Source organism: Terrapene carolina, unplaced genomic scaffold (genome assembly GCF_002925995.2).
Source record: "Terrapene carolina triunguis isolate 2854851 unplaced genomic scaffold, T_m_triunguis-2.0 Scaffold58, whole genome shotgun sequence".
NCBI classification, from domain to species: domain Eukaryota; kingdom Metazoa; phylum Chordata; order Testudines; family Emydidae; genus Terrapene; species Terrapene triunguis.
In genome coordinates, this window is record NW_020664409.1 from 34,069,414 (window position 1) to 34,089,279 (window position 19,866).

Consider the following 19,866-nt stretch of genomic DNA (forward strand, 5'->3'; position numbering starts at 1 on the left):
TTCAGCTGCAAAAGATAATACATAATTTTATGTAGGTTTTTTCACTGCTCCCTTAAAGGACTAAAAAATATTTCCTTGTTCATTTTGTTCTTTTGCACTAGACAAACACTGGGGTTTTTAATGAAGCTTAAACCACATAGTTAAATTTCATTTGCTTCTTTCTTGTGCACCAAAAATTATTTAAATCAGCAAAAAAGAGCAGAATTCTGCACAGCTAGCACTAAGCACACCAAAAAAAGAAGAAATACATCAACTACAGGGTTTAGGCTTCTCATGTAGTTTAAGGCAAGAAACCTTATACAACAATAACCACCTAAATATATCATGTACCAATAGCCTGCTAATCTACAGTCTTTGTGGCTTACTGAAATCATATTGTCTGTGATGGTTTTAGTAATGTTGTGCTGTGATAATTATTTATGATTTATTATTTTAGGAACGATACAAAATATTAAGAATGTGATGACTGTAAATTTGATTTTGAATAAATAGTTTTATTTATCACACAAGTGATCTTTTCTTAACTCAGTACAGCATCAGAGCACTGTACAAATCTTATGTAAATAGTTAATGCTATCATTACTTAAAATTCTAAGTGCTAGACCAGAATACAGTCCCTCACTTCTGGGAATCTAGTATGCTGGGTGTGGGAAGAAGGGGGAGCAAAAGGATTGTTTAAATAACTAGTAGTACCCCTGCTAGCTGCAAAGTGGCAAGGATGGCTCCCCACTTCTGCCACAAGGATTGCCCTGGCACAAGTTTTGATAGGGAAAGTGAATCTTCAGGACTGAGAAGAATATAGAAAAAAGTAAAATATAGGTCTACATTTTTGAATGTGACTAATGAGTTTGAGTGCCCAACTTGAAACACCTTGAAGGGGCTTGATTTTCAGGGCTGGGTGTTCAGACTTTTCTGAAAGTCAGGCTCCTTTAAAATTTCAAGATTGGCCCCCAAAAAATGAAGCACCAAAAATCACTCGTAACTTTTTAAAATCTAGATCCTAGTGATTAATAACTATTTATATTTAGTTATAACTTGTTATTTAATATTATAATAAAAAATTAAAAATACTTACATCTGTTTAAAAAGTTGTCTATATTTTTGTTTTTTCTTAAGGCAGGAAAATCCAAATCATACACCAAAGCATCTAATCCATCCTGAACAAAGAGAAGCACAAACAAAATTATATATCCTTTTGAAACACAATTATGTTAATCATAGAGACAAGACAAACAATTGCCCTTGCCAAATTTCCATATTAATAGGATGAAGATTATTATGCAATTAATTAGCAAATTTAAATATATTTAAAGGCAATATACTGTGATTCAGCTTTTATTCCACCTCTTTCACCAGAAAGCCTGTCTACAACTCAGTCTCCATGCATCCCATAAAGAAAAGAAACAGAAAAAGATGGACAAACATAATTAACTCATATGTTTGAAAAGAAAAAAAGCATGCTATTTCTTAAGTACTCTTCTTGTACTTTATTACTGTGTTTCATTCTAGAAAGTGAAGAAAATATAATTTTGACGTGGATTAATGCGCACTGCTGACAAAGAGTAAAAAGTACATCAGATAGCAAGAAGTAGAGGCCCTGTAAGTGTCAGAGGGTAATTGTGAGAGAGAAGAACATGATGTTAATTTAAGGCCAAGCTTCAACCAAGTTGAGTTCCAGCATTAGATTCTTTTTATATTAAGATTATTTTTCAAATTTACACAGCAGGGACTTCATCCCGCAAACACGTATGTCACTTCATGCACGTGTATGCTCTCATGGAACTCAATGGGACTACTCATAAGCATGTGAGTTACTTTATGTACAAGTGTTTTGCTGCAACAAAGCCTAGCACAGGATCAGAAACAGCCAGCCATGGGTTCTCTAGCTACTACAAAACTGCAAATTATTAGGGCTTGTCTTGATAAACAGTGAGTGACAAGTTGGGGTGTGAATGTACAGCACACAAGCCGCATACTAACTGTCCATATGGACCCTGTTATTGCACACTAAAAGTTCCCTAGTGCATAGTAAACTATTTCCAAGTGGAATAGATCAAAGCACATTAGGGAACTTGCAATGCACAGTAATAGTGGCCACATGAAACGTTAATGCTCTGCAAGCTAGTGCACTGTATATTTACACTGTATATATTACACCCTAACTTGCCGCTCACTAACTGTTCATCTAGACAAACCTTAAGATACTCAAGAACAAGCATAAATGCATACAACAAGATACTTTGCAGGCCCTATGAAGTGCCTTTTCCAATAGGAGCTGAGCATGCTCTTAACTTCACAGGAAGCATACAGCACCTCACATGGTTATGCCCTACACCTCTGATAATAAAACAAACTCTCTACCTCCCAACAACAAATGGCACCTCAGCTAATAAAGACCCATCAAGTGTCCTGGATGACTAAACCTCAGAAAATTCAGTTAAAACTGTGTTGGAAAACCTTCTTTTGCAGTCAGATAATGTTTAAATGGCAATTACAAAAATAAATTAGAGAGTGAATTGTGCTAGTGCAAGGTCTGAGACTTTCTAGATTAAGTCTTTGACTAATACCTTAAAATAAACCCACACTACTGATCCAAGGGATCAATATCCCACAAACTTGTATGCCATAGCATTTATTTTTCAGCCATGCACCATTTGAAAGTCTAGTTTTTCAAAAAGCATTCCATTACACAGCACAAACAAAATCAAATCTTTCTGATTAAAAAAACTAAAAGACAAAAACAAAAAACTTCCCCTGCACTTTCAGTTTCAACCTGATTTTACTGTCCCCATCTCAAAAAATTTCAGAGCTAGAATCAAGGCCATCTGAATGAAAGCTTGGAATCCATACGTTCGAATGACGAAGTATGAATCTTTAACTTCAGAGGTTTGAGTGCCGAGTGTTAAAAATTATACCAGAATTAAATTTAGTGATGGTAATGGGAATAAAGATAAGAGGGTAATCAGAATAATCTGACTTTAAAGCATGGATGTTATCACACTTGTTAAATTCATTACTTTAAAAAAAATTGCTGCTGAATGTTAATCATTTGTACAATACCTAACACAATGCAGTCTCAGTACTGTTTGGAGCTCTTAGGCACTACTGTAATATAAATAACAAACAACTAAGTAGAATGTCTCAATATTTTCAAAAACAACAAGGAGTTCGGTGGCACCTTAAAGACTAACAGATTTATTTGGGCATAAGCTTTCGTGGGTAAAAAACCACTTCTTTAGATGCACGGAGTGAAAATTACAGATGCTGGTATTATACAATGACACATGAAGAGAAGAGAGTTACCTCACAAGTGGAGAACCAGTGTTGACAGGGCCAATTCGATCAGGGTGGATGTAGTCCACTCCCAATAATAGATGAGGTGGTGTCAATTCCAGGAGAGGCAAAGCTGCTTTTGTAATGAGCCAGCCACTCCCAGTCCCTATTCAAGTCCAAATTAATGGTGTTAAATTTGCAGATGAATTTAATGTTTTTGTGGATACAGATTAACATGGCTACCCCCTGATACTCAATATTTTCACAAAACTTAAAGAAAAGTTAATATTTATACTTCTCCTGTAATTCTCTTTTACAGTAAAGAGGGAGAGGCTTTCAGGACCTGTACTCCTTTTGGTCCTGGAGTAGTGATCAGAAAGATAAATGATCAATAACTGGATAATACAGTATACTAACTATTTTTATGGATCAACAGTTTGGAGGAAAAGACGAAGTCTGAAACAATTTACACCCCAAAAAGAAATGGTAATGAAGATACACAACATGAAAATGTGAAAACTAACAAAAAAAATTGTTTACTAAACTAATGAAAGTTACATTTTCCAGACTTTGCCTGGAAAATCTAATAAAAGGAAAACAATCCTTTAAACCTGATGGTGTTAACAAAAGAAGAGGATAATAATCCCGGGCCATACTGTGATCTAGCTAATGTGCCTAAGCAAGGGAGTAATTTGCTTTAGGCATACCAGCAAAAATACTTCTCCCAAAAGTGAGGGTGCAGGGGAAGGGGGGAATTAAGAACCAGATTCCTTGTCTGCTCCTGGGGTAATGCTAACTACCTGCTTGCAGCCTCTAGCTCGGGGCTTGCAGAAAAGCCACAATTTAGCCCTTTCTTTGAAAAATACAATTCTAAAATATTGCATATGATCACGTGTGCCAAATTAGAATATTTGCAGGACTTTAAATTTTCCTCACTTTTTCTTTTCAAAATATTAAGATGTACAGTAAGTCTAGTGCAATAAGAATCTAAAAATGTACATACACCTCTACCTCGATATAACGTGACCCGATATAACACAAATTTGGATATAACGCGGTAAAGCAGTGCTCCGGGAGGGCGGGGCTGCGCACTCTGGCGGATCAAAGCAAGTTCAATATAACGCGGTTTCACCTATATCGCGGTAAGATTTTTTGGCTCCCGAGGACAGCATTATATCGAGGTAGAGGTGTATATTTGAGGTTTGTTTCAAAAATAAGGGTGAAACACAATCCATAAGAAGTCCACAACTATGGCAGGTGAGAATGGATTTTAAATACAGATCAGTCATACACAGTACATGTGAACAGAGTCATATACAGAATTAATCCAAAAACACAACTGGGTTCATAGTAGGTCACAAACACTTCTCAGATCATCACTGTTTTACTTGGAGGCACCCATCTCTATCAAAGATCAACTATAAAGGATGGCTAAATTGATACTGAACCATGTCAAGCTATTCAACAATCTGAAGTTCTTGGACGGGGTAACTTATCTGGTGGATTGGGGGAAATGTGGTGGACATAATATACCCGGACTTCAGCAAGGCTTGAGACACTGTCCCACATAACATCCTGATAAGTAAGATGGGGAAATACGGGCTCAGCAGAACTACCATTAGAGGATACCTAATTGGTTAAAAAACCACAATCAAAGAGTAACTATTAATAGAATGATGTCAGATTGGTGGGAAGTCTCAAGTGGGGTTCCACAGGGATCTGTTCTGTGTCCACTTTTGAGGATAGAGCTAAAATTCAAAGAGATCTTGATAAATTGGAGAACTGAGCTATAAACAAAATGAAATTCAACAAAGACAAATGAAAGGTGCTACACTGAGGGAAGAAAATCCAAATGCACAAATACAGACTAGGGCAGGGGTTCTCAAACTGGCGGTTGGGACCTCTCAGGGGGTTGCAAGGTTATTACATGGGGTGTTGTGAGCTGTCAGCCTCCATCCCAAGCCCCGCTTTGCTTCCAGCATTTATAATGGTGTTAAATATATTTAAAAGTGTTTTTAATTTATGGGGGGGAGGTCACACTCAGAGGCTTGCTATGTGAAAGGGTCATCAGTTAAAAAAAAGTTTGAGAGCCACTAGATTAGGGTATAACTAGCTTTGCATCAACACTGAGAAGGATTTGGGATTTGTGGTGGATCATAACCTCAACATGAGTCAACAATACAATACAATTGCAAAAAAAGCAAATGCAATTTTAGGTTGCATTAACATAGGCATAGAGTCCTGTGGCACCTTACAGACTAACAGACGTATAACGCATCCGAAGAAGTGGGCATTCACCCACGAAAGCTCATGTTCCTATACGTCTGTCAGTCTGTAAGGTGCCACAGGACTCTTTGCTGCTTTTACAGATCCAGACTAACACGGCTACCCCTTTGATACTTAACATAGGCGTGGCATGCAAATCACGGGAGGCGATAGTACCACTCTACTTGGTGCTGGTTAGGTCTCAGCTGGAATTCTGAATCCAATTTTGGCCACCAATGTATAGAAAGGATGTAAAGAAACTGGAAAGAATCCAGATGCGAGCAACAAAGATAATCAAAGGGATAGAATGCAAGCCATATGACCAAAGGCTGAAGGAACTGGGTATGTTTAGTTTGGAAAAGAGGAGATTAAGGGGGGACATGACAGCAGTCTTCAAATACTTGAAAGGCTGCCATAAAAAAAGATGGAGAAAAGTTATTCTCTCTTGCCATAGAAGGCAGCACAAGAGGCAATGGGTTCAAACTACAGTATGGCAGATATAGATTAAATCTCAGGAAAAACTTCCTAACTGTAAGAGCAGTAGGAGAATGAAACAGACTACCTAGGGAGGTTGTGGAAGCACCTTCATGAGAGGTCTTCAAAAGGAGGCTGGATAGCCATCTATCTTGGATGGTTTAGATACAACAAATCCTGCATCTTGACGGAGGGTTAGACTAGATGACACTTGCGGTCTCGTCTAACCCTATGATTCTAAGTATTTAATATACGAGGTATTAGTATGTAAAAACGAGGTAGATTTGTTTTTGTTTTTTCTATTTTCATAAAGCTTGTTTAAAACCTATTAGCTCAGATGGCAGAGCTTGCAAACTCCGCAGGCTGTGCATGAATGGAATAAGGAGATGATACTCAAACTCTGGTAATTACACAGTTACACCAACAGGGGAGTGAACAGGGAAGAAATATGAGCACCAGAAGTGAAAAGTACCTTTTAGCGAATCAATGGAAACAATGAATATGGAGATTGGGGAGAGTGGAGCAGCTATGGTATATTAGTAGTTATACCTGCAAGAAAGTGAATGGGAAGTAGAAAGTGGTGCATGAACTCTGCCATTCTTTATTCCCAGCCAGGGCCAGGATTGGCCGCAGAGAGATACACACCTCTCTCCGCATTCTAGTTTCCCTCTTTCTTTTCTAATCTTTCCAGTTATTTTGGCTATCTAACTTCCCTCTAAGTTAAACAAGTAGATACCCCTTTTTCTAAAGGCATCAAGTGCTCATGTACTCTTCCACAAAAGAAAGCAGTGATGCACCATTACCAGTAGTCGCACAGCCCCTAGCCCACCTTTCAACTTTAACCTAGCTTTGCATGACTAGTAGGGAAGACAGTTTGTCACATGTATTTCATTTACATTTTTGAAACTTTGGAGGGGTCAAAAAGTGCTTCCCCAAGAGTGATGTGTGTGGTTGTGGAAGAAGCTAAATACAGCCTCAATTTTGGAGTCACTGTGATGACTCCATACTACCACTATGTTGACTGGCCTGAGGATCTCACAGGCAATTCACTCAGCTGCTACCTTTATGCTCTGATCCATCCCTAATTTAATCTCATCATGGTCTGTTCAGTCTCAAAGTCCTTTTCTCCCACTGTTTGGTCCTTTTTGTAAATCTAGCTTAGGTTCCTGTGCCCCAGAGCCCGCACCCCCAGCCGGAGCCCTCACCCCCTGCCCCAGCCTGGTGCCCCCTCTCTCACCCTGAACTCATTTCTGGTCCACCCCCCGCGCCCCCCCCCCCCCCCCCGGCGGCCCCCCCCCCCCCCCCCCGCTGCCACTCTCAATTTTGTGAGCATTCATGGCCCACCATACAATTTCCATACCGAGAGGTGGTCCTCAGGCCAAAAAGTTTGCCCACCCGTTATAAATTCTTTCCTTCTGCTAAGTTTATTTCTTAATGCTTGTTTTAGTATCACACATTACAAATCTTTATGTTTTGTAAAATAAAATTAAACTTTCAGGAAGATATGAGAGTTGTGTTTCTCTTTAGTTACCTGAAATACCTTACCCTAATTATTCTATGCCTTCTGCCAATTTCTAATATAGTTCAACTATATTAACTCCATCATCTACTCCCCCCATCCAAATAAGACAATTTCTGCAAAACAATCTCAACAACACTGTGATTGGTATTATTTTCATTCATCCAGATTATATTCATATCTTGTGTAATTCCATTTGCACATTCTACAGATTCTTCTGTCATTGGACTAAATATTCTAGAAAAAAAGTTTCTAGACCTAGGACTGCAAAGATATACGTGGTACAAATTTGGAAGGTTAACTGATAAAGCACTGTCTTCCTAACTCTTATCATATAGTGCTTTACAGCATATTCCTTTTCTTTATATAACATATATTTGGAGATGACAAAATATTTAAAAATCTCTATAAATTAAGAATAAATTACTGGCTTTATCAAACTAATAACTAGCATAATTTTTATCAGAATTCCATCAATACAATATTCTATGTAGGTTTTCAGAACCTTTTCCCCCACCACAGAAAAAACACTTAATATTTTTGAAAAATATGTATCGTGGCCTTGGGGGATTTTCAGCTACAATTGTATCTTTTGCATTATTTTGATACGATAATGATTTTTTCCAATTTTTTGATATGGCAAACAATCATGCTTACATAAAAGAATTTTCTACTAAGCTAATCAAAGTTGTTTAGCAGCATTTGAAAGTCTGCTAAGAATTAATCTTGATTTAACAGACTACTTTTCCCTTACGATTTTGAGAGTCAGGCAGGATTTTCAGATGTGAAAGTATACTCATCACTGCTATTACTGCTTTAAATTTTGCAAAATTTTCAACTTGGAAAAAAGTAACATATTCAAAATGTACAAGTTATGTTCATTGCAGTGAAGAGCTCTCTTCATTTTTCCACCTGCAGGAAAAAAATTTCTTCAAACTGTCTAAAGACCAAGAACCACAACCTCTTCCCTCCCCCATTATTTTACATTCACACCTTCTTGACTCCAAATTTGATTTATACCATGGAGCATGAAAATTCTATTTGCTTTAATCTCATCTAATGTAAATGTGGATATTTTCGTTACATAAAATGTCTAATCCTTTTCCTGATTCCCACTATCCCTCAATGCGAAGATGTCTGCCAAGGAGGTTCATTGGTGAGTTTTTAAGTTTTAAATCTTGCCCTGCAGATTTTCCACAGAAGTGACAGGTGTAATCTTGGAGGAGACAAAGTTGTTGGCTGGACTGTTGTGCCCTCTTTCCTCCTTTGTCGCTTCTCTGTCGAGGAGTTGGCAAACATTGCTGGAACATTGTTCCACCAGCTTTAAAAACCTCAGCTGGGATGCCGTCTGGGTCTGGTGTCTTGCAATTTTTTGTCTGAGTGATGGCATCCTGGACTTCCTCAAAAGATGGGGGATCAGCAAGATGTTCCATCGCTGAGCATTGTGGAATAGCCATATCCAGTGTGATCACTGAACTCCGTGACCGAAACAAGAGATATAAGACAATGAATTTCACCACCTGGAATGTCCACACCCTTATGGACTCTCAGCACAGTGAATGCCCAGAAAGAAGAACTGCCATAATTGCCAGAGAACTGGCAAGACTACATTGAAATTGCAGCTCTTAGCGAGACCCACTGGGCCGATGAGGGCCAAATAAAAGAGGATGGAGGTGGCTACACCTTCTTTTGGAAAGGAATGCCACCTGAAGAGAGAGATTCCTGGGACTGGCTTTGCCATCAAAAATAAGATCACCAGTCAGCTTTTGGAGCTTCCTGTGGGGATCAACAAGCGTCTCATAACTCTTCGGCCCAAGCTTAGCAACAACCAATATGCCACGGTCATCAGCGCATACACCCCAACACTCGAAGATGAGGAAGATAATAAGGAGTAGTTTTATAGAACTCTTGATGCAGTCCTCACAGCCACACCTAAGGCAGACAAACTCATCCTCCTGAGAGATTTCAATGCCAAAGTCAGATGTAATTCCCAACTCCGGAGAGGCACAATAGGCAAAGAAGGGGTGGGAAATGTAAACCCCAATGGTATTCTCCTCCTCAGCAAATGTGTGGAGCTACTCATGACCTACTCATCACAAATACCATCTTTAGCCAGTGTGACAAATTTAAGACCACCTGGAAACATCCTCGGTCCAAACACTGGCACTTCCTTAACTATGTTATAGTCAGACCTTGAGACCATACCGATGCCCATATAATATGAGCTATGAGAGGTACCGATCACTGTTGGACAGACCATCGATTAGTAAGATCAGTCATGTACCTGCAGCTCGCTCCACCACACCACAAAGACCCAAAGACTAAGCGAAAGCGGTACAATGTCAAAGCACTTCAAGACTAAGCCAGTTGCAAGACATTCCAGCAACATCTGTCTGAAAAACTCTCTAACCTGCCTGACAACATCATTGACATTCAAGAGCACTGGGATCAACTTAAAAACAGCATTCTTTGCTGTGTAGATGTTTCCCAATCTAGTGGAATAAACTCAATGGTGCTGAAACCATAGGATATTCCACCCATTGGCACCAAGACTGGTTTGACTAAAACAACGAGGAAATCCAAGCATTAATTCAACAGAAAAGAAATGCATTTTGTAACTGGCAAAATGATTCCTCTAACAAATGAAAACATGAGGCCTATCACCTGCTTAAAGCCAAAGTCCAAAGGAGGCTACAGGATATCAAAAACAAGTGGTGGCAAGAGAAGGCCTCTGCGATCCAGGGTTTCGTAGACCAGGATGACATGAGAAACGTCTTTCAAGCAACAAAAGCTATATATGGGCCAAGCTCCAAAGGCCCAACCCCGTTACATTCTCAGAATGGGTTTACCCTCCTCAAATACAATGCAGCTATTAAACAACACTGGAAGGAGCACTTTGAGAGCCTACTAACCGGCAAATCCATGGTCTCTGAAGACACCATCGAGTTTATTCCACTAGATTGGGGCACATCTACACAGCAAAGAACACACATGCGTCAGTGAGTTTCAGAGCCCAGGTCAACCAACTTGGGCACATGCTACAGGACTGAAAATAGCAATGTAGATGTTTGGTCTTGTGCTGGACACCAGGCTCCAAGACCCTCCCCACCTCACCAGGTTGCACAGCCTGGGCTCCAGCCCCAGCCCAAAATCTATACTGCTAATTTTAGCCTTTCAGCGTGAGCCCTTGTCAGTTGACCCAGGCTCTGAGACTCACTGCCCTGATATTTTGTTTCGGTTTGTTTGTTTGTATTTACTGTGGAAAAGTACCCTTGGTTTCAACAACACCTAGTAGCAATCAATTCCATAGTCTAATTATGTGTTGTGTAAATGAAATGTATTACCTTTATCCAGTAATGAACTGAATGCTTTTCAGTTCCATTTAATGTCCCCTTGTTCTTATACTATGAAAACAGACTCCAACGAGAAACTGCTGAACTCGAATTGATATGCAAATTAGACACAATCAATTTAGGTTTGAATAAAGACTGGGAATGGCTGAGCCATTACAAACATTGAATCTATCTCCCCATGTAAGTACTCTCACACTTCTTATCAACCTGTCTGTACTGGGCTATCTTGATTATCACTTCAAAAGTTTTTTTTCCTCTTACTTAATTGGGTTCTCAGAGTTGGTAAGACAACTCCCACCTGTTCATGCTCTCTCTCTCTCTCTGTGTGTGTGTGTGTGTGTGTGTATATATGTTCCATTCTATGCATCTGAAGAAGTGGGATGTAGCCCACGAAAGCTTATGCTCAAATAAATTTGTTAGTCTCTAAGGTGCCACAAGTACTCCTGTTCTTTTTGCAGATACAGACTAACATGGCTGCTACTCTGAAACCTATGAAAAAAGGGTAAACAGGAGTACCTAATTTACCTTCTCTATATCATTATTTATTTTGTGTATCTGTATAAGATCCTCCTACTATTCCTCTCTCTAAACTAAATAGTCCTAGTGTTTTCAGTCTCTCCGCATTTCTAATTATTTGTGTCCCCTCTTTTTGAGATAGGATGACAAGAGAAGAACTGAATACAGTATTCCAGTTGATGGTATACTATGGATTTAACTAAAGACATTAAAATATGTCCTGTATTTTCCATCCTATTCCTATGCTTCCTAATATTTGGTTTGCTTTTTTGACTACTGCACCACATTCAGAAGATGTTTCATTGAGATGTCTCCGACACCTCAGTTTTTTCCCCGCTTAGTGATTACAATTAATTTAGACTGGTATGAGTATTTCAAATTGTTCTTTCCAATGTGCATTATACTGTAGTTGTCAGCCATTAATTTCATATGCCATCAGGCTATCTATTCACTTAACTTCACTAGGTTCCTTTGAAATTCTTAAGTCTTTTCTAGCCTAACTTCAGCAATTTTGCATCATATAGAAACGTTACTATCTCTTGATACTATGGAGCCCTGGGACTTCCATCCTATTAAGGTACTTGACTTTGTCCCCTATCTGTGTCACATCAGTAAAGCGGTCAAGACCGTACCTTATAAGAGCAAAGTTACTGAACCACTTTTCCCGAACCCTGTACCCACCACACTTTTCTATCAACATGCAGTGTACGTTTCAAAGGTAATGCTGTATTTATTCCAATGTACACTTTAACACATTATAGTTGAGTTTAAATGCATACACGTTAGGATATTTAAAGATATAGTCCCACAACAACTCTGATTTAGCTAAACCACAATTATTAGAGGATAAGCTCAAGAGACATACAACACAACATGCAGACAATGTATTAAGGAGCCAGGGTACAGATATAGGAACTTTACTATTTGAACATATTACTTGCATGAACGTCATTCTAATGTACAACATTGCTTTATTGCCTTGAAACTCACAGGCCTCCCTGACAAGCTCTACAGAACAGCGGTTCTCAAACTATGGGGTGGGCCTCACAAGGGAGACACGGGAATGTGTCATGGGAGGCATGAGCTATATGGGTTTTTTGAGCTCCGGCTGTCAAACTCTGGTGGCTGAGGCTCGTGCAGAAGGGCTGTGCACACCCAGGAGGGAGGGGATAAAGGGGACAGCTGGAAACCCCCTCCCCACCCAAGGCTGACTGCCAGACACACACACACACACCCCACCTGGGGCTGACAGCCTGAGCTGAGGCTCTCCTCTCCCCAACCCCCAATCTGTCACCAGCAGGCAGCCCGGGCTCAGGCTCTCTTTCCCTTCCCCCCCACTCCCCAGCTCAATCTCAATCTCTCACCAGGAGGCGGCTCAGGCTCTCCTGCCCCCTGCACCTCAATCCCTCACCAAGAGACGAGGGCAGGGCTCTGGCTATCAGCCCTGGGGCAGCAGCAGTGCAGAAATAAGGGTGGCAATAGGCATTAAGTCTGCTGTGAAAAAGGATATTGACAAATATCACTTTTCACATTGCCACCCTCACTTCTGTGCAGCTGCTGGTGCAGTGCTGCCTTCAGAGCTGACTGCAGTATATGAGGCCTCTAGTATCTTAGCGGGCAACCACCCAGTCAAGACTGTCATTGATTTCACTACCTCCTCTTTGTTGTCGATAACATTGGCAGCATCGAGAAAGAATTTGAAGCCTGTGCTGCAAAAGCAGATACAGGAATAGGGTGCCTCATCAACGTCTCTTGCAAATCAAACACCCTGATAACTAGGGAGGTGACGCTGAGTATATATAAAACACTTCAGTGGATAGTATTCTGACCTATCAGGCTGAAACATAGCCCCTCATTGTCAAAATTGTAAACAAGTCTGACACTATCCAGATGAAGCATCTCTGAATGATCAAAACATAAAATGGTACAAAGATGGTTAAACAAAGAGATCCTTTTTCTACCTAAGCAGATCCTGCTCTCGCCCAGCACTCTCTAAGGTTGTATGGTCATCTGCTCCGAATGCCTACCAACTTTCGTGCATGAATCATTTTCTACTTTGACCCAATGAAAACAGGATGGAAAAGCTCCCCCGGAAGACCTAAAACACGAGGGGGCCAATAGACACCTGTCCTGCACAGGCATCCTACATCATAATGTACCAGCTCTGGCTCAGAACAAACCATCATGGAGGTGCATAATGTGTTCAGTGGCCTCTACACTGTCCAAGCAACAGCATGAAACTTTTCTGTTGCGTGTTTTGTTTATTTTACTATTTTTTAATCTATCATTCAGAGAAATAAGAAAAAAATTTAATGGGAATTAGCAGCATACAACAGTTGCATTCCTTAAGCTGACTGGCTGTATCCCAAGTTTAAATGTCCTTGCAGCTTTTCCTTTTTTGGACAGAGGGCACAGTAAGTCTTGAAATCTACAACTGTAACTTTCCAAGTTATAATTCCCTCAACCGTAGCTATTATTTTATTTTTATATATTTTATATTATTTATATTATTTTATTTATATATTTATATTTATATTTAAATAAACAAACAAACCAGCCTGGTGATGGATTTATTGGAGTGTTAATTGTTCACATGCATCCGAAGAAGTGGGTATTCACCCACGAAAGCTCATGCTCCAATACGTCTGTTAGTCTATAAGGTGCCACAGGACTCTTTGCTGCTTTTACACAATTTAATCTCATTACTCTAATGCACAATTGTACACACACTAACCTTTAAACTTGAACTATCATTAAAACAGCCTATTTACTCAGTAGTAGAGAAGAGGAGAGAAATCTTTCTGGAGCCTACTGCCCATGCATGTTTAAGTGAAGTGTCTACCCAGTCCCCCAAAAAATAATGACTTGTGAAACTAACATACAACATTGACCCTAGGTCAAAATGTCTAGTTTTCTCTTGTAGGAAGATGAGAAACCCAGCAATCTGCAGATGGGAAGGAGAAGAAATAATGAAAAAAAGTGAGTACCTTGTTGAGTTGGAAGACCTATAACAGCAAGCGAATGGAGAGCATGCATGGGGGGAGGGGGTGTTGCAGTCAGGCAGGAAGAGATTGTGAGTTGGGAGGATACCTGTACTGGTGAGATGGACTGTGATGACGGGATGGAGCTGCCATAACTGACTGACTATGCCTGGTCAATGGCCACTTTATAGAAGCCAAGATGATGAAACAATGCTGCTATGTACTAAGTCTACGGTGGCCTGGCAGAAGGCATGTGGCATTTGCTTTGGAGCACTTGAGTGATTGTAGGAAAGAGAAGACAAAGGAGGAAAAAATTGGGCATAAGGAATAAGTAATAATCCATACAATAAGTCTTTAGTTTGCTGGCTTCACCTTCAATTACCTTTCAGAAGGTTGTGATGTCAGCAGACAAAATTCATGAATTTCAGTTCATGCTAATTTTTCCAAGAGGAGCAGTTAAAGTGTCGAGAATCCATGATCAGAGCAGGTTTAAGGGCCCCCCCCCCCATCTCTTTTTGCAATATATTGCCAAACCTGCTTGGATATTTGTTGGCCAGTTTTGTCAAAGCCAGGTATTCAATAGAGTATAAATCTCCAGGGAATTTACATCTGTGTGGCTGTGCTGTTTGCACCAAATCTGCATTATAAGTGGTTTTCTACCCCAACAGTGGATCCACTATATATGAGAGTCTTGGGCTGGAGTTAAGACTGGACTGAAGTTAGTGTACAAATCACCCCACTGCACTAATAAATCCCTTAATGAGCTGTTAAAGTCAGTTACTTGGACATCATCAAAGGCCAAAAGGTTAACAGGATTCAGTGACTACCATCCACGTGATACTGACTCTTCTGGAGATAACCATGAAATTCTGAGCTATCATGACAACCGAGAGACTCTCTCAGGCAGTTGCTTATTGAACTCAAAACACCTGGCTACAACCATGATATAATGTTTGAATGAGGAAATTGTTACTCAGTCTGTGATTGACCAGTCACTACCGCCTATAAACTGAGTTTGGAGTGTCTCTCTAACGTGCAGATTGTTTGACAGTTCACCCTCGGAAACTAATGGAACCCAAATGTTTTAAAAAGATGCTGAAGGATACTGTTACTACAGTGACAAAGAGCAGAAACAGAAATACAGTCCAATATACTAATAGTAGAACTATATAATTTTTTTTGTCCTCAACTATTGAAATAGGCCCTTATCTGTCCTTTACCCAAGCTTTATCCACAGACATCCACAATTTACAGATGACTCACCATAGCTGAAACAAAAGAGAAGACAGCTAGAGTATGACTCGGAGAGAGTTTTTGTCAAACCTGACCAACTAAGCAAGGCATTTTTTGAAGTCTTAACTCATAGTTGTATAGGAGGCAAAGAAAAAGGACTCTTGCCTCCAAATAGGGTCCCCTACATTTCCCTCAGCAAAATGTATTACAAGGTAGTGGATGACCAAGTTAGTCCAGGCTGTCTCCACACAGTGAATGATATAGGCTCTCTCCACCATGAGGACATTTCATGTTGTACTGGGAAAATATCAAATGGATTTGAACTGAACTGTCTGCTCTAGGTCTGCAGAGTGAGATCTCAAGAGTACAAACACTAAGGCCCAGAGTCACAAAGGCATTTAGGCACCTAACTCAGACTGATTTCAATGGGAATTAGGCACATAAGCATCTTTGTGAATCTGGGCCTACATCTTCTGGGGTTGAATTTAGGTCAGCAATTCACTTAAGGCACCAGAGAGGTTAGAAATACTTTGTCTCAGACTGAGCTTTAGATTCATGACCTTCCAGATGGTTAAAGCCAGCAAGGAAGAATTAGACCAATAGCTTTGTACCTCACGCCCAGAGAAGTCCTAAAGGGTAATTTTGGACAACTGCACTCCTTGCCCTCCTCCCCGTTTAGCCCAATGTGCACTTGGGCTATTAAGAGAGTTAGTAGATGCACACACTATGGAATTTTCAGTACTTTACATCCATTTGGAAATTGAAGTTACTGGCGAATGTGGAGTTTGCCCAGGTATGTCCTAGCTGCTCATTGAAGAATATAAGGTAGTCATCTGACACACAAAGTATTATATGGCTTAGGACTAGCGTATTTGAGGCATCATCTCTCTATCCCTGGGATACCGCTGCAGTTATGATTAGTGGATACTATCAAACTGCACCTCATTCATTTTAAAATAAAAGGAGACAGTGGCCATGTGCTCTTCACAAGTGTCCCTGAACTCTGGAATTCACTCCCAGATAGTTCAAAAGAGGTGAAGTCAGTCATATTTCTCACAATTCTGTGAGAGATCCACTTCTTTTACCAGGTGCTCAAGGCTGGATTTGTGGACATAGTTCTCCGCCTTCTCTGGAGAGGCTGTTGTACTTATTTGTTTCTGTAAGTACTGACTGCATTTTTATTAGTACTACCATAGCACAAATGTGACCTAATCATGGACATCCCCATCCCCGACTGTGCCAGAGGCTCTACAAACACAGAATATTAAGATGGTCCATGTCCAAAAAAACTTAAAATTTAAGTACAAGACAAAAGACAACAGATATTTACCAACAAATAAGGGAGTATAAGGCAACAATGAAAAAGTATGGATCAACATAATAGACAATGTTTTAATATACAATTAAGGGAGACTTCCAGCAATGAAGTTGTTTACCTACATAAATACCTCTAAATGCTCCCTTTCAAGTACTAATCTCTTCTCACTTTGGTGCCGGCACATAAGATTTAGAGAAATAGGTAAAAATATAACTGATCAAATACTTTTTCCCTTATCAAAATTAATGATCTGCACACAATCTGCTAATCAAAAGCAGTAGTATGTATTTATATTGTGGAGACCTAACCACAAACAGGTACTCTCATACTACTCAGTGACAAAAATGGCTATACCCAGTGGCCACAGTATGCAAGATACTGCATAATTAAATAAAAATTGCTTGAGTGCACAATTAGGGCAAGCAGTGGTAGAGAGAATAGAATCCCAGGGTATTATTTAGGAAGAAAGCATGTTAGAGTGAGGAGACAGAAGATCAGACTGCTTTTTATTGCCTTCTAAAATACCAATAAAGTTATCATATAATGAAGAAATTATGTACAAGTCTGCTTTATGGAGTCTAAAAGCACAGTTTTTGAATCATTCCTTTCCTCATTTTGGTAGGCCTACAAGCGCTCTGTATGTCTAATATTTTAAATTATATTTTGACATGTGCATATAGAAATATTCAGATATTAACTAAACTTCAGAAGTGAGCCCTTAAGTCAGAATGTCTCCAAGATTCCAGTTCTTCTGTGTTTTAGATTCATGCCACAAGCCACTCAGAATCAGGATATACTTGAAATAGAGCAAATCTGGGGGCGCGGGGGAGGAGTTGAGTCTGCTTCAGTTCGCTATTCTCCGAAACACTCTCTCTTAAAAAATAAAAGATGAACATAGAAAAGGCTCAGTTACAGCATATTAGTCCTTGCCCAACAGGGGACCTAATTTACTAACACATTCAGAAACTTTCCATTAATAACTAACATAATATTTATTAAAACAATCTCTAGGACACCGATTTCCTTCCAATTTACAAAGGCCAATATACCAGCAGATTACATGGCAAATTAATCCATCTCCTTAACCTTCCCTGCTACCCAGAGATAGCAATTCAACTACAATTTTATTTTTTATTTTTTTAAATCAGGCATTTTATATACTGAATAAATATCAGTATGGATATTGACAACTAAAACTCTGACAAAGGTGGGAGTTATTTTGCTCTAAACTAATTGTCTTTTTAGAATGGATACTTCTTATTTTGGAAGGGTGAACCGCATATTCTCTGACACAGACAATAAACGGAAAGCTAGAGGTTTTTTTGGAGTGAGTCAGAGGAGAGTAGATGGAGTACAGACACACAGTGAACAAATCTGATGTTTCCACCGCACATTTTTCATTGTAATAAGTTAGATAAGATCAACAAGTGATTACAGAGAAATGAGACAAAACAATATAAAACAAGTTAAGAGCCATATTTTGATGTGACTAAATAAGACAGATAGAAAGGCAATTCCTAGGCTTGAATGACTTAGAAAGAGTGTTGTGTGAATTTTCAGGAATTTTTTCAGTTAAGTAAAATTGTCCTGAAAAAATTAATTTATTTTATTTATATATATATAAAAATAATTGTGAATACTAGTTTCTCAGAATGAAAAATTAGATTTTTTGTATTCTTGATGTAAGATATTTATCACATTTTCACAATAAAAATGTGGAAAAGTAGTAGTATTAAAGTCCCAGTTAGGGAGCAAATCTATGCTAGAATTTATTGTATGTACCATCCTTTATTAAATAAAGTAACTGAACTACAAAAAAAAAGAGTAAATTACAGAGGTCAGTAAAGTCTTGGTTATACTAAATATTTCAGATGGTTAGAAGTTTTAAAAAATTCAAAATTCTCTTGTAAGGTTTCATGAGGGTAAAAAAGTGTATCATACTACTTTTAAAGTTGTAATCACCCCTCTTTGAACAAATTTTGAGTCCATTATTACTTCTTTAAGGATCTGTGAAGTCTGAAGCCTTGTCTACACTAAAAGGAAATGTCAAGCTAAGCTACGCAATTTGAGTTACGTGAATAGCGTAACTCAAATCAACGTAGCTTAGATCTACTTACTGCAGGGTCCACACTACGTGACATCAATGGGGGAACGCTCTCCTGTCGACTCCCCTTACTCTTCTTGATCAGGTGGAGTACAGGAGTCGACGGGAGAGCGATTAGCGGTCAATTTAGCAGGTCTTCACTAGACCCTCTAAATCAACCACCGATGCATCGATCACCACAGCGTCAATCCTCTCGTAAGTGTAGACAAGCCCTTAGGTACATAGTTTTCCTTACTTCTCTACTATAGTGACAGACAACAAAAACTACCATAAATAAGTTTGAAAGAGTCCATATAGTCACTACTGGCCAACTGATAGCTCACAGGGAAACAATGCATACTTTAATCACTTCTACTACTCTATGAATAGAGGACATGTGTGGGTAGGCAAGCTCAGCAAGGCAGGATCCAAGTGTGGAGGGGCTTAGTGTAAGTGTGATCTTAGTGTAGGTGGAGGATCCAGGTGTGGGTTGAGAGGGTTCTGTGTGAGGCAATCTGGGTGCGGGCATCTGAGTGGGTGCGGGGGGGGGGAATCTGGATGCACAGGGGTTTGTTGGGGGGCTCTTGGTGCAATGGTAATGGGACTCTGCAGGGGGTCCAGGTGAAGGTGGTTGGGACCCAGTGGGGGGCGTGGAGGCCTGGGTAGAATTTGGCAGAGGGTCTGGGTGTGGGGAGCTCAGTGAGGGGTCCAGATGCTGGGGGAGTGGAGCTCAGTGGGGTGGGGATCCAGGTGTAGCTGGCTGGGGCTCAGTAGGGTAGGGATCCGGGTGTGGGTGGCTCATGGGGGTGGTCCAGGTTCGGGGGACTGGGGCTTGTCAGGGTGGGGTTCTG

General features: G+C 39.8%; 1 protein-coding gene across 2 annotated transcripts in view; it reads right to left on the minus strand.

The window, feature by feature from the left end:
- Nucleotides 1–19,866, minus strand: part of ROCK1 (Rho associated coiled-coil containing protein kinase 1) — a 178,554-nt gene that overhangs the window by 123,910 nt on the left and 34,778 nt on the right. For both annotated transcript variants that reach the window (XM_024210773.3, XM_024210772.3), the window contains exon 2: nt 1,076–1,157. In XM_024210773.3, the coding sequence (XP_024066541.2) occupies nt 1,076–1,157 (82 nt within the window). The remainder of the gene's footprint in view (nt 1–1,075; nt 1,158–19,866) is intronic.